We start from the raw sequence: 15,524 nt of genomic DNA on the forward strand, positions 1-15,524 counted from the left end.
CTGTGTCTTAATTGCAGCTTTGATTTTACAGTAAGTGGTATAATCTCCTTAGCAAAGGGTGCTTTTATAAGTAAATAGAGGCATTACTCAGTTCTGCAGAGCTAAAACCGAAAAACAGTGTAATTCTTTCCAAGTGTGGTAATGTATGGAACACTACCCCCCCACAAACAGCCTCATCCAAATAAAATGGATAGAGATATTGGACCAGATTTTTCATCCAGGTAAGTCGCACACTGCCCTGGTGCAATTAAGGACTGTTGCAATATATGTCAAGAACCAATCCCAGGGAGTAGAGGTGGCAGAAATCTAGCACAAGTCTAGGATAAGCTTGAATCTATTTTCCTTTGACTGCATTGTAGATGACAACATTGCAAAGTCATTTGATCATGCTAACTATAGAACAGCATTCAATTTTGGCTTTTATTTTCTAATAAACCATCACTCATATTAAAATTAATGGGAACTAATGAGTCTGATTCTCTTACCTGGTACACTAGCAATACAGAGGACATGAGAATTGCAAACAATGAAGCTATCTAGAATGTTTCCTGGCTGGTTAGCATCAATAATGATAACTTTTGTAGCAGAATGGGTGCTAGTACAGATCCAGACTAGACTCGACAGTTCCTCCTGATGTTTCAACTCCTTCTGTTGGTCCTGAAAGAGAAGATCAAAAGAAGAGTGACAAAAGGGGAAAGAAAGGGAGCAAATGAAAATGCCAGTAGTCCTATAGCATCATTTGGGTTGCAAGTTTAGGACAGCTAGGCATAGGTTTAATGCCACGAAAAACAATCTGTTTTTCTGCATGGAAAGGGAAGCTATAAAGTTTGTGGTTTTTTAACATATGTAGAAAACAAAATACAAAAAGTAACGAAGCTATGCAGACAATTACCAGCAACTATGTCAAACTCGTGATGTTAGAATGACAATGACATTTACATGCCTGCAAGCTCAGTATCACCATCCCCAAGCACTTAAAACTCATGCCCAAAATCATGAGGCTAGCTTAAAAAAAAAAAACAAAGAAAAGAAAAAAAATGCTTTTTAAAAATGAGTTGGGTTCCTTTTCTTTGCCTTCTGGTTTTCTGAGCCTGTGGGGGGTTACTCCAGCTGTTCAAGCTTTGAGCCCCATCAGCCAAGAAGGCAAAAAAAAATATCTTTTTAAAATGGAAGATGAGACGCACATGCAATTTCTTGATGCCAGCAGCTACAACTTTATAATTTCACATCAAAAACTTGCAAGACTCACAATAAAATTCTGAAAACTGGCAATACTGGCTTGTGTCAAACAAGACAGACTCTGTTTAAAAAAAATGTAGCTGTTTAGATTTACCACCAAGCTCGCAAACAGACAAAATGTGAACATTTCAGTAGGTGGATTCAGTCATTTCAATGCATCATGAATAGGTTCAGTGCTACCTGACAAAACTCAAGTGGTCTATTGTTAAATAGTAAAACAGATTACCAAGTAAACTACTGTTCTAAGACAGACTGGAATGATGATATTTAAATAAGAAAAGACCATTTCTAAGCATTCTACAATAGCAGATCTTACCTTCAGTTCTTGGTCTAGTCTGTCTAAGCTACTTTGTGAGCCTGTTCGCTGCTTGTGGCCATCTGCTTCCAAACCTGCCACATCATTGTAGAATACACTAGCACCAACCACAGAGCCTCCATCTCTTGTCTTCCCTCCTGATAAGTTCACTCCTACAGCACACCACAGCTTGAAAGAGAAGAATTCATGAACATTTCACTTGCAGAATACTTGGCTTTCTGGCTTATAAAAGGAAGGCCTAAGTACATGGTAAAACAACAAGAACATGCCAGCACATTGCTAGACCACTCCAATTAATGTTAGGGTTCAAGACACCGCAACTGTCCTTTCTGTTCAAGATTAATAGTAAATTGTTTGTTCATAAGGCAGCAGCTGAGATATTATATATAGGGAGCCTTAACTAAAACGACTAATTTTTCTGCTACTGCCTGTGCTCTGCACCACCTATGCATTACAGATTTAACTTTATTACAAAGAAGAATTAAAAAAAAATGTAATCCAGACATTAGGGTTTGTTTTAAACCAAGCAAGTGATCGGTTTAGTGTGTCTTGTGTCCTTATCAAGGGCATAGTCTCTCATTTATGTAACTTTAACTCCTACCTTCATAGAAGTATCCTTTTCGTCTAAGGGTCTCAGATAGACAGGCACAGGCAAATTCTTCATCTTGTTATCTCCTTGACTACCATTTGCTACCTAGGAGGGGCAAAAAGAGAGAGACGTTCCATTTCTTGAAAAATGTTTTTGAAACCAGAAGTCCATTGGTCATAAGAAGTCAGTCACTTTCATTCTCAATACTTGCCTTTGTTTTATGGTTTCACTTTATAAAACAATTAATAAAAGGAATATGATAAAGAGACAGCTCCAAAGTAATCAGGTTATCCAATGATCAAGAACTCTATGGGATCATGCAGTCACTTTAGGAATCATCTGTATTATAAGCTTCAGTCCAAATTATTATCAAAATGACAGCACAAGGTTTGGGAGGAATACTGATGAGACAGTCCCTACCCCCCAAAGGCTTGTTATGCCTCCACCAATAATACTGAAGCCCCACAGTTCTCTCAGCTAATGATTATATATATATATATATATATATATTTTCTGAACAGGGGCTGGGCCTCAAGATGTTTGTGGAAAGGAAAGATATGGAGTTTCACCCATAGTGACCCTGAATGTGCCATCATCACTTTACACGTTATAGGTTTCATAATTCTGGATGTCAGGAGTATACTCATCTTTGAGATTTCACTGCTCAGATATATTATAAATATATTTATTTAATATTGAGAGTGCATACTATGACATACACTAGAGCAAGTCCCAGGCATAATACCTGTTTGTACTTCTGAGGCAAACTCCAGCCAAATGCTTGCACTCTGCCATCTTCCTTCTGAACATGTGCTTTCACTTGACGGTACTGTTCTCTCTTCTGTTCTCTGCGGGAGGCTAAGCTGGCTTCTGTCCTAGTGGTAAAATGATTTATTTTTTAAAGTACTAAATTACTCGCCTGTCCCTTCACCCACTGTGTATGTGTTCCATACTGGTCAGGCTTAAACCAACTACAATAAACTTAAGCCAAATTTTTTTCAGAGATATTCAACAGAAACACACTAAATGTCATGGCTCAAAATATCAAATGAGTTTGGTTTTGTGCTTTGTCAGTGGTCTCATTCAAACATATTCAAAGAGTATTATCAACTTTTTTTCTTTTTTTTCCTTTTTAGTTTTGCAGGGTTTGGAGGAGAGGGAGCAAGAATTCAGCTGTCTGCAGGAATTCTGCAGGAATTCAGCTAAAGATGACACACACATTTTTCCTCGCTTGGACCTGAAGAATGCACTGAATTCAAAAGCTTATTTAAGTCTCTCTCTACCCATGCAGTTGATCCAATAAGAGATACTTCCCCAAAAAAACTCTTTGCAACTTTCATACTGCTGTATAAGCACTGTTTTGCTTGGTCCCACTAGAAGTCCATCACTACAGAAGTTCCTAAAACTGCTGTATTTAGTTGCTTCATTTATATTCCCAATTATCCAACTTTTTTCTATTGTAACTGTACAACCTTTAGAGAGATTCATCTGCATCTTAGTGCTAATGAACATGTATGTTTATTTAGATGATTAAGTATTATAAAATACTTCCTGTGATGAGATAACAAATACAGATACTGTTTACACAGCATCACATTTTGTTGAATTTGAACTTTAACCATTTTTTCTGAACAGGGGCTGGGCCTCAAGATATTTTTGGAAAGGAAAGATACAAAGTTTCACCCACAGGTGACCCTGAATGTGCCATTATCACCTTACACGTTATAGGTTTCATAGTTCTGGATGTCACGAGTATACTCACCTTTGACATTTCACTCCAGAAACAAAACTATTGACTTCTTAATCATGTCTGTGGTTATTTAATTGCCCTTTATCTGTGCCCGTCTTAATACACATTACTATTCATGTCATTAATTAATTAATTAAAGAACCATTACTATGAGAAATTAAAATTGCATCTTACTCTTCACTGAGGAAGTCAAAGGCTTTAGATTTGTCACTAGGTAGCTGAGATAAGGTGCTGCTTCTTTTCTTGACTGATGGGGTAACATGTGAGGTTGGGGCATTATACTTAAGATTAACTGGTGGCTCTGGTTTCTTTGCTGTATTGCTTGATGAACTGAACAGCCTGCTGAAACTGAAATATATGACACAGCATAAGTCCATATACACCCAAGAGAACTCATTTCCATCTGTATATAACAGCACTGCCCATGCTATCCCATTCAAAGCAACAAGTAAGAAGTCAGGAGAAGCTGGAACTAAATAGCAGCCATTAGAGGCTTGTTAATTGCCTAAGCACGGCCTTAATTTTGGAACCCAGGTCAACAGGAAGACTGCTGATCCAAACAGTGGCATGACTCCACCCTCTTCCTTTAAAGGAAAGTGAGGTCTTAGGTTTCGCTTGAATATTAATCAGAAACTAATAAATGTTGCTTTCATCCAATGTCTTTCAACATCTTATAGTACACAGGTGAACCATTACCAATAAATAATGACAGCAGTAAGAAAACTTTTACCTGGATTTCAACATCTGTTTCCCATTTCAATTAAATTGTTTATAACTTGAAGTTTAATATAGTAAAACTAAACATTAGTTAGTAACCGTTGTTTCAGAGGGAAAAAGTTGAAATAATATAGTGACCGTACAAGAAGCTATTAACATTTCTCACTACTTTTTTATATTATTAAGAAAGGAGGCTGCCAAAATGCCTAAAGAATGTAGATTCCAGTTCATCTTCAGATTTAAAAAACCCCCAAACAATCCATTATTTGAATGTATTATGAATTTAATATTTTAACTCAGCTCCACTAAGTGCCATAACCAATCACTACACAAGGTAGCTTAAAATACATTGCGTCTTTGAGAACAGCCATACCAAGCTGGCGTGCTAAACATCAATGTAAGCAGCTTCATTCCAAAGATGATTAACTGACAAAACAAATATATTTTAAGTGAACTATTTCACTTTTGAGGGGGTTTTTTTGTTTTGTTTTTTTAATTGCAGGTGCTTGTATTTCAATACTCACAACTGCCAAATGCTTGATCTCTTCTTTTCTTGCATGGCTGGATTTTCTCTTGATGCTCTGAAGAGAAACCCAAAGTTGATTAGACAAGCAATAACACAAAAAGTGAGGAATATAGTAGCGCACACACCTTTCCTTTAAAGAAGTCAAGACAATGGGTGTTGAAAATGTCAACACCTGCTTTTTTCACAAAAAATATTTCTCATCAAATAAGGGAGCACTTAAACTAGCACTGACTAAAAAGAATGCCCCTTTCAGCAAGTTAGATGAATATTCTCCACATTTTATCTACCTAGTCTTCAAAACCAGCTCTCTTTTACGGTGTCATTTTGTAAGCGTGGAAACCTCAGTGGATGCTGTTCAAGCCAGGAAAAATTTGGTTTAGTGGCTAAACAGTTGTAAAAACTGGAGATCGAAATTCTCAAACAGTGTCATGAGCGAGGACAATTAACTGGAAAACAATACATAACATTTCAGAAGATCAATTCACAGGAGATAATAGAGAAGGGTGCTGACGTAAATTGTATGCAGATTTTAGTGAGTAAAACCACATACAGAGGGGGAACTGCAGAAGAGAGCATGGCGGCTTCATTATCATTCAAATAGCACTCAAAAGAATAGTGGGTACTACTCGTCACACATGGAAACAGGACTTTGTGCCAGAGTTCAGAATGTGAAGACAAAGCATTCGGGGGAAGAATGCAAGAGAATTATTACTATCATTTTATCCCAGCTATTTTTTTGCACTCTGTTCAACATCAGATATGCATATTTCATTTTAACCCTCACTTTTTTTTTTTTTAAACTGCTTTTATTTTTAAACTTACCCTCATTCAGCTTAAAGTTGGTGGGGGGAAGGGGGGCACATGGAGAAAGGGAATGACAAATGAACACAAACCAACTATTAATATGCAGGAAAGAAGAACCAGAGGGGCAAGACTTGTTACAGGGTCAGGCAGTTCTTAAGATGCCTTAATACACCAAAGTTCAGAGTCAAATGGTTTACATCCACACTATATTTTAAGGACAGTATTATAGAAAAGTAAAAGTTAGGTGCAATCATTACATTTGGCCACTAGATGACAGCATGCTGTGGTAGAAAATTACTGGGTAGTGTGTGGCACCAAGTATAACAACAGACAAGGTGTGTCACTAAGGATCCAGGGGTATGAATTTGAGTCTTGCTCCAGATTCATGCTGAAAGACACACCCAACTTTAAATGGTACCTTTTTATCTGGGATGTTTGTATACAAGTTTATATATCATACCGGTCACATCCCTCTTCCATGCGGCTGGATACAAGCCTGGTTATGCCCTAACTGCACTAACCCAATGGGCTATCTAAGCTCCAAAAGACCTTTGACTTTTTTATAAGAAAGAAGTGCAATGAGAGGAAGCACCATATTGAGGTCAGAAGTGAAGAGACATGATTAGTTAGCATCCTTTCTGGACATCCGCCTCCCGGGAAATTTCTTCAACATTCAGGACAGTGGCTCATTAGGACTATTTTCTAGGGTTGCATGAAGCCTCAGTCCCCAATTCAATTTGGCAGGGATTTGGCCCAATTCAGTGGCCAAATCTCCGAATTGAATCAGAGGACCCTTCAAACTCTCTGAATCGAACTGGAACCCTCCAAATCAATTCAGAGAGATTTGGTCATAGACACAGTTTTAAATGTTTTTTCTACATAGCTCTAGGTAACAGGCAGCTCGTGAATGCTGCGATACTGGGGCGCATGGAGTGTCCCACAGAAGCATAGGGGGCTTTCCCAGCACACTCGGCAGCAGACCCGGAAGCGGACCAAAAGCACATCTGGGTCCGCCAGGGAACACGCTGGACCTCCTCCCCCCCCCCGGCTCGGTGACTGGTGCTTCCTGGGTCTGGGGGCGTACCCGGGGTCCCCCTGTGGCCAATTGCCGAGCCAGAGGGGCATGGCGGGGGCAGCACACTTGCCTAGCAGACCTGTAAGTGGACTGGAAGTACTTCCAGGTTTGCCACCGAGCACATGGAGGGCCCCCCTGCACTCCTGTGGGATGCTCCATGCGCCCCAGCATCGCAGCGATTATAAGCCGTGCCTGCTACACCTCAAGGTATGTAGAAAAAACTTTTAAAAGCTGCATCTATGTCTGAATTGCTGATTCTCTGAATCGGCATCGAATCTTCAGATTAGGATTCAGCCAAATCGAATCAGGGACAGCAATCCGAATCAATGGATTGAATCACTGTCCTGAATCCAAATTGAATAGGGCCCGTTTTGCACACCCCTACTGTTTTCCTATACCTCATCTTGATTTTCTTAAGTTGGCCAAGAAACTCTAAATTACTCTTAAGAATTACATCTTCTCCATAATAGAAAACTTGATTGCTTGTATATGGTAGGACTTGGAAATCCTACCCATCTTCAGTGCCCCTTGGTGTAGAGCAGTAATTCTCCGCCAGGCTATTTTGGCACCCTGAGATGCTTTTAAGGGTGATGCAGGGTGCCACTCAATATTAGTGGTTAAGTGTGCAAACACCTACACATAATTCACAAGATAAAGCCAGAGATTTCAAACAGGAATCCAGTGTCCAACCATTTGGACCCCTATGGCCTTCCTGCATTTTTTTGCAACAGAAGAATTGCTCTTTTTTCAGTAGTCAATAAATAAACAAACAAATAAATCAACTGAGTGCAAACTAAGAGCTGCTATTTTCTAAGAGCTGTCTTGAGTCTATAAAAAAGGTCGAGAACCACTGGGCTAGACACTGGACAGAGCAGAGAATTTCTCCTGCATTAAAAATACAATCTAGGACTGCAAACACTTATACATGTACTTAACCTCATATGGTGCTTGTACTCCTTTTTTCTTCAATGGTACACTTTGCACAGTATGCCAGGTTGAACACTTGCTTAACCTGTTAATGGATTATGACTTAATTTGACAATATAAAGAAGTAAAAGGATAAACAGAGGCTCTGTTTAACAAGAAGGGGGGGAAAGCTAGTTCAAGGTCACACAGAAGCTCAGTAGTATATCTTAGAAAATGACTGAATGAGCTCAGTGGCCCATGACTAGGCCACTGATTTGGGGGTACAACTGGTTAGCAAATTATTAAAAGATCAGAAGATCCTGTCTGCATTTACCTTATCATCTCAGTCCATCGCACAGCTTCCTGAAGCTCCATCAGCCTCTCTTTGTACTGATTTCTTTCCATCAGAACGCGAGCCATTTCAACGCGAGTAAAACGCTTCCGCTGAGCGGTGGGGACATCACTCTGCATAAAATAAAAGCAAGCTTTCAGTACAAAGAAACAGGTAAAGCCAGCACCCAGCTGACTGGAACAGTGTCAGTTGAATTAGTATCCTGGATTACTATAATGCTATTAAATTATTCAAGTCAGGACTTTGGTAGCCAGGAACCAAACCATTTAGAGCTTTGTAGGCCAAAACTAACACCTTGAATTCAACCCAGAAATCGACTGGCCAGTGTTAACGGATTCAAAACCAGGTTGCTAAAGGGAATGGAATGTCATATGCAATACTGCGAAGGAAGGATATAAAGCTGGTGATTCTTTATAAATCACCACTTGACATGTAAATTGTGCGGCTCTGCCTTAGACGGAGTTGCATGCTTAATTGAGCTGTCGGTTTCACAGGATTAAGCCAATGCGATGGTACATTAAGAAAAATGCTTAGTCCAAACTTCATTTTAAAATATATACACCTACATCATCATCCTCTTTTGCTTTCTGCCTTGCTTCCTCTGCTTCTGCACGTGCTCTACAGAAAATAGAAGACAAGAAAGAGACATGTTAACTAAGCAGTATTAGAACGTGCACCCAACTTTCATGAGGAAAGTATCACAAACTGACTTTTTAAGCTCTTCTTCCAACTCCTTGTTCTTCTCTTCAAGTTTCTGTTTGGCTTGTTTTACAGCCTCCAATTCTCCTTGTAGTACATCTTTCTCACAGGTCAGCTCATCCACTTTTGCTATCAAATCATTTTTTACCACATTCAACGCATTTCTGAGAGAGATACAAAACACATGATTAGAACTGCAACCTCATAGTAAATAGCTTAGTTAACAGTAAACAGCAAAGTTCACTTCCCACATCTGGACATCTGCAAATAACTTCCCTATATAGCAGTGGTCACTAGCCAGTTGATCTCAATAGACTGGTCGATTGTGGAGCCTCTGACAGTCGATCTTAGTCTGTCAGAGGCTCCACGATTGGGAGCGGTAGGATGCATGTGGCTGGGCTGAGCCATGCCCCCTGCCACCCAGGCCAGGCGAGTGGGGCCAGAGCTCAGGCAGCTTGTCCGGGAGGCGGGGCGGGTATGGGGCAGGGGGGCAGTAGATCCCAGGGTGCCCCTTACTTATGAAATGTGATCTTCACCATAAAAAAGTTGGAAACCACTGCTATATGGTGTTGCATGCAGGACGTTACCTTATTCAAAAGCAAACTTATGAAGAACTTGAAACAAATTTGAGCCATTGTAATGGAAACAAGTGTAATTAAAAATTGCCATTTTGCCTTAAAAGCTGCTAACCAGTATCTAAGTAAAAGTATCCAAGTGAAATTAAAATATAACATTGGAACAACTTGCTCAGAGGCCAAGTTCCCACGTGGCATTTCAGTTGGTTGTCAAAACTGATGGAAATTGTGCAAAAATACTGGCTTTCATTGTCACAGTATTATCATTTCACCAAGTTCCTGATTCTCTAGGTTTTAGTGGTATGGTTGCAAAAGCACTGCTTGGTGGAATGCTGCAAACTCTAGACATGTGGATAAATAGAAGTTAGTATGCTGCTACTCCATTAGAAGAGGCTATTGGGGCCAAAATAACAAAACTAACACCCTGGCCATCTGAAGCCTCAACGTCCCATAAGGAAGGACAGTGTTGAAGCCATAAAATACACATCCAAGAAAATTTGCAAGACCTGGGTGCTAAGTTCCTCTGAATGCAGATGTCTGCATCTCATACTATGCTTGTTCTCTCCTTGGGAGTTCTCACAGTATTCAAAGAGTACAAGATTTCCTGATCTTTGTCATCAGTTTGTGTATCATTTTAGCACTCCCCTGGTTAACAAGAGTGCAGGACACTGGCAGAGAGCAAAAGTGCAAGTGACAGGCTGATGTGACCTTTTAGACTAAATCAAATACATTGTGCATCATTTACAGACAAATACAGTACGCAGAAGTGACAGCTCTGAATGCTAATCAATATTGCTTAAAAGTAAAAAGGTTTCGGTGCCTATCAGAGATCTTCTCTGGCTCTGTGCCTGCCTAGAAAGGATCACTGGAGGGAGAGGACAGGGTGTTACAGGCTGACTTACTTGGTCTCCAGCAGCTGGGTATTTTCCAGAATAAGATTTTCTACTTCACGGCCCATTCCTTTCAAAAACAGAACATGGGAATGAATTAAAGGGAAAAAAGGCAAACTATTTTTATAACAAACCAATTAAAGGCTACTTAATTTTTATTTAAAATGTGATTAACCTACACTTCAATCTTTATTTACCTAAATACATGGTATTCTGAAGCAGCTCAAAGTAGCAAAGTAAAAAATCCTCATAGCAAATACCTAAAGCATTTGTACCTGGCCCTTTTTACCTACTTGTACTTTTCTCTCTCCTTAAGTTGCTTAAAGGCAGTCCTAGCTCATAGCCCATAGAGTTTGCTGGTTTTTTCCCCAAATAAACTATATGCTTTTAATCTTGCTTTATAGTTACTATTATTTCAAATAGAAAGTAAAGGGCACTAATATAGAAAGTTGGCCCAAACATCTAAACCATTCACAATTTAGAATTCAAGCCTTTTTACAAAGAGCTTAGAGATGGTATATGTTATAACACACAAGATCTGCAGAAGACTCAGAGTTCAAGAGCGCGGTAAGATCTCCCAAAAGCAGATGATACCTTACCAAAGAAATTATGGTCTTTAAAGGCCATGCATTCCATGTAGAGCACAAACAAGAACAAGAAACATTTTATGTAAGAAGTATGAGTGAAGAGCAATAATAAACCTAGAGACTTCTAAACGGTAAGAGTGAATCAAAGCAAAGCCAACGGCAAAACAATGAAATGAAGTAAACTGCGGTTTAAAGCAGACTGAAATGCCAGACACATGGTAAAAATTTTATTTATATATATATATCTATATATATAGATATATCTATCTATCTATCTATCTATCTATCTATCAAGGTGTATTACCAAACAAGTTACCCTGAAACAACCTGAGTTACAAAAGTGTATAGAGGATTACAAAAGGTGATTTTCTCTTCTTTAACAAATTTCCAAAATGTAGTATTTTAAATGACTACTAAACCAAATCAGGAAGAAATGTAAACCAAATAAGCTATTATTTTAAAAAAAAATTTAAAATGAAGTGCTGAATTTAACTGATTTCACCGATACTGAATTTCTCTTTCTAAGAATTTACTGCATTTGGCCACTGTCTGTATGCTTGAAGGTTACAAAGGATCTAGTGTAAGATTTTAAAGTACTGCAATTTTTTTTAATGTGCAAACAGAACAGCAGTAAGGATGGTATGTCCTGTTTCTTAATTTGTACCAAAAACAACCAACTCTGGCATTATCTCCATATTGATAATAGAAGAAATTATGTCAGTTAGAGGCCAGCATTTCATAGCAAAACAAAACAAGTAAGGGATTACCCTGAAAGAGAAGTGCACACTACCAAATGTGCAGCATAGTCTTCCAAATTGTTTGCTAAAGCAAAAAACAAGCCTATTAAATACAAGAGAGATCAGTTCTTTTTGTACCACTAAAATAGTTTTTTTTTTTAAATAGAAATTCTAAAATTTATTTAAACCTTTTGACAATTACTGTATCATATTCCGCTTTTATTGATTCTGATAACAAGTAATAAGACGATAACATTAGAAGACTTGTTTTAGCAAATACCCATCAGGTATTTTCACTCTGGTACTATCTGTAGAAAGCACAGAAGTCCTTCTCTATACCAGTTATCAGGAGGGTTTTTTTCAGAGAACCATTTTGCTTTTTTGAAAGTTATTTTCAGATACCAAAGGTCAAGTGAATACCTAGGATGATTTATGCAAGGTGCCTTAACTGTTGGGCACCCCTAGCTGTCAAGAAAGTTGAAGGAGGTGGGGACAGGGGAAGTTAAAGTCAAAAAAGAAAAAAAAAAATTCAAGGACAAAAATGTGTTACCAAGCAGAAAAAAATGTGGAGAATGTATTGTATGAAAGCAGCAGCCAAAAACGCCTAACTGTAAAAGCGATAGATTTCAAAGTATTTAAAAGGATACACACCAGAATATTCCCCTGGGTGCGCAGCCCAAGAGAAAACATTAGAGAAACCCAATTAACTCACTTTAGAGCACTAGAAACTGAAATTCTAATTGGTTTAAACTTGTTTAGCTATGTAATTGCAATACAACCTCTCACAGACCAAATTACAAATATGAATGACATGAATTATAAGGGATGGCTCAACAGGTTATTTAAGTAATATCAATTCAAGTACTTGAAATCGGAAAAAAGTTGTACCGTGGCATGAAGCTCTCAAATGCAAGACGGGAACTGCAGAGGGCAGTTCAACTAAAACGTTTTAAAATGATGAAAGATTTAAATTGTAATAGATACAATCAGCACATAAAATTCAAGCTGAACTTTGACTTCCTGTACTGACAAAACAGACCTATTCATCTTCAGGTGGCAGCAGCTGGAAGACTTCTTCCCTGAAGTGAGTCAAGGTAAGTAATCACTGAGTGTTACCAGTACATTTTTTAATCTTGACCAGAACCCTTCCTGAAAATACCTATTTTATCTCCATTTAAGCTGGATCCAATAAGGCACCACAATAGAAGCTAATGGTGCAGCCCATCATGGACAGGCTGAAACAAGACGATTGAAATCATTCATGAATACTGACAAAGCACTTCAGTGAGAAGAGCTGAGCGTTCCACGCTGCAAGCAATACATCCATGTAGTAGCATGCCTGGGCACTCCCTACCCTTCCCCCTTTAAAAAAAAAAATCTCCCAAATCTCCCTTTGGAAGCTGCTACAAGAGGATCTTAATGCAAAGAACATGAAATGTATGTATACAGGAAGTTGTGATCAATTAGAAAAAAAAACCTAACGCAACTGGCTCAGTGTCATCAAATAACCAGTCTTACCCAGTAAATCTGCACCTTCATCCACATCTCCAATTAGGCCAGAGCCAGCAGAAGACAGCTCTTCAAAGAGTGATTCTGTATTCCGATCAAATGCTTTGTTCTCTATACCTTTGGTGGGCGTGCTGGTCAAAGGAATTGAAGTTACAAGGAAGAAAGATGAGAAAAGAGTAAATAGTCAAACACTGCATTGAGCTTTACAGGAAAGGGAGTATGTAGCTTCAGACAGATGCTACGTGGCTTTACATTTGTAGGTGATTTGTTATATATAGGAAAAGGACTTCTAGAAATGTTACTCAGAATTAAGTAGCTTAGGGAAGTAGAGGCCTTTTTCATAAATAACTTCAATGAAAACCCAAATCCTCAAAGGCATTTTGATATTGCAATGCTTCACTCCTAGGCATCCTGCCACAGCAAAATCTTCACTGAATTAGGCACCCAAGCCACCCCCTTAGGTACCTAGAGGAAAGGATTCTCAAACTAGGTGCGCTAAGAGCTGCCCAAGCTAGTTGGAAATAAGATACAGAATAAAGGGGTAGGGTTTAGGGTCTCATCATGTTCATCTGTTCAAAGACAGGGTACCTAAATCTAGCCAGATCAAGGGCCTCCCTGAACTAAGGAGAATGTTGTCAACATGCAAAAGGTGAGGATGCAGTTGGAATACGTGACGTTGCCACCAGTGAGCTTTGCATGGCATCACAATCTGTAGGGTAACGCTGTGATGCTGCAGCTTCAGAGGAGATGCAAGATTCTAGAGGTGGTCCTGAAAATAAATCCATGAAAGTCCATTTTGTAACAAGCTAATGTTCTGAGCCTTTGACAGAGATAGCACTCTCGCAGGTACCCTTATCTAGGAATGGGAAAAGTGTTTCAATGGCATGGCCATATATTCATTTGAAGCCCTTCAGATCCCACTCCTACCTGGAGCACTGTAAAGTTGGAGCCCTCCTGCACCATCTAGATCTGGTGCCACTTATGCTAGTTCAGGACTCACAACTTAGGAACCTTCTGACATGTGGAATTTGTCTACTGAAAATCAGAACATGTGACCTACCTTGAACCTTTATAGCCACTGAGGTCTTTATCCATATCCAACTCTGGAGTGGACTCAATGATTGCCTGAACTTCAGATTTTTCTTCATTTTCATTACCACCTTAGAAAGTGGAATAAATCAGTCTCCATAAAACAAGCCACCTTAAACCAGTCACAGAAAAGAAAGGTTCTGCTCATCACTGGCTTCACAAAAGTGTCACAGATAAAGTCACCCTGGACAACCTCATGTATGTTGTGGCAAGATCTTTGAATTCCACGGTACTCCAGTTCAGGCACTAGAAATCCCAGACCAGATGAGGTGACCAAATACAAGGAATACTGCATGTAATTAATTAATAAGCATTTAATTTAAAATGTAGATTTATAGTGCTCAGAGTTCAGATTCTTTCTGAACTGACGCTCAATACGCCCTATTCTTGCCTACTTTTGCAGCTGACCTGTATTGACTCATTCAGACAGAGTAGAGACAAGGCCTTACATCATGGAGCAGATCTTCCAAAAGAAAGTGATACAAGTTTTATTAATTAATTAATTTAAATCCAGAGAGAACAACATTACATTTTAAGAAAAAATTAAAACCACAAAGGAAGACAGACTAGATGAACTAATACTCTTTTTTTTTTTTTTCTTCCCCAAAAAGAATCCAGGGAGTGAAGTCAACACACTTCATGTGCTATGGAAAACAAGCCCAAGAGATAAGTGGCTTTCAGTTTAACCCTGTCAACATTCGGCCCTCCTATATGAAGCAATGCTAGGTACATTCACATCCCCTCCTGGTTGCAGTTGTGGGATTTTGCATTAAGCTGCACAAAAAACACCTTCTTTGCCACCTTTACCAAATCTGACAGAAACTTACCAATAGACACCGTTCTCGTTTCTTGAGCTACCTGCACTTCAATGTGCTTGCTTACATCTGATTTCTTGTCCAGTGCATCTGCGCTTTTTGCAAGCCCTTCAGCTTCCTCCTTCAGGAGAGTTTCAGCAGGTAGCACAGGCACATCTGAAGCTGTTGTTGATGCTGGAGTAGTAGATTTTGAGCCTGTTTGACTAACATCAGAAAGTTCATCCTAAAATTGAAAAATTACCACGCTTAGAAAGTTGTGTAATCTATAATAAGAAATACCTACACTGAAGAGAAGGGCACTCACAGATGGGTCTGCAGCTTCCCCCCCCCCCCCCCCCACCAAAAAACA

At 39.1% G+C, this 15,524-nt stretch overlaps 1 protein-coding gene across 6 annotated transcripts in view; it reads right to left on the minus strand.

Moving 5' to 3' along the window:
- SPAG9 (sperm associated antigen 9) overlaps positions 1 to 15,524 on the minus strand; it is a 92,479-nt gene that overhangs the window by 17,524 nt on the left and 59,431 nt on the right. For all 6 annotated transcript variants that reach the window (XM_025199165.1, XM_025199168.1, XM_025199167.1 and 3 more), the window contains 13 exons: positions 15,188 to 15,398; positions 14,332 to 14,431; positions 13,281 to 13,402; positions 10,451 to 10,508; positions 8,985 to 9,137; positions 8,841 to 8,892; positions 8,257 to 8,387; positions 5,136 to 5,192; positions 4,069 to 4,242; positions 2,890 to 3,019; positions 2,157 to 2,249; positions 1,556 to 1,723; positions 486 to 657 (listed from right to left, as the gene is read on the minus strand). In XM_025199165.1, the coding sequence (XP_025054950.1) occupies positions 486 to 657; positions 1,556 to 1,723; positions 2,157 to 2,249; positions 2,890 to 3,019; positions 4,069 to 4,242; positions 5,136 to 5,192; positions 8,257 to 8,387; positions 8,841 to 8,892; positions 8,985 to 9,137; positions 10,451 to 10,508; positions 13,281 to 13,402; positions 14,332 to 14,431; positions 15,188 to 15,398 (1,621 nt within the window). The remainder of the gene's footprint in view (positions 1 to 485; positions 658 to 1,555; positions 1,724 to 2,156; positions 2,250 to 2,889; positions 3,020 to 4,068; positions 4,243 to 5,135; positions 5,193 to 8,256; positions 8,388 to 8,840; positions 8,893 to 8,984; positions 9,138 to 10,450; positions 10,509 to 13,280; positions 13,403 to 14,331; positions 14,432 to 15,187; positions 15,399 to 15,524) is intronic.

This window comes from Alligator sinensis, unplaced genomic scaffold (genome assembly GCF_000455745.1).
Source record: "Alligator sinensis unplaced genomic scaffold, ASM45574v1 scaffold876_1, whole genome shotgun sequence".
NCBI classification, from domain to species: Eukaryota; Metazoa; Chordata; order Crocodylia; family Alligatoridae; genus Alligator; species Alligator sinensis.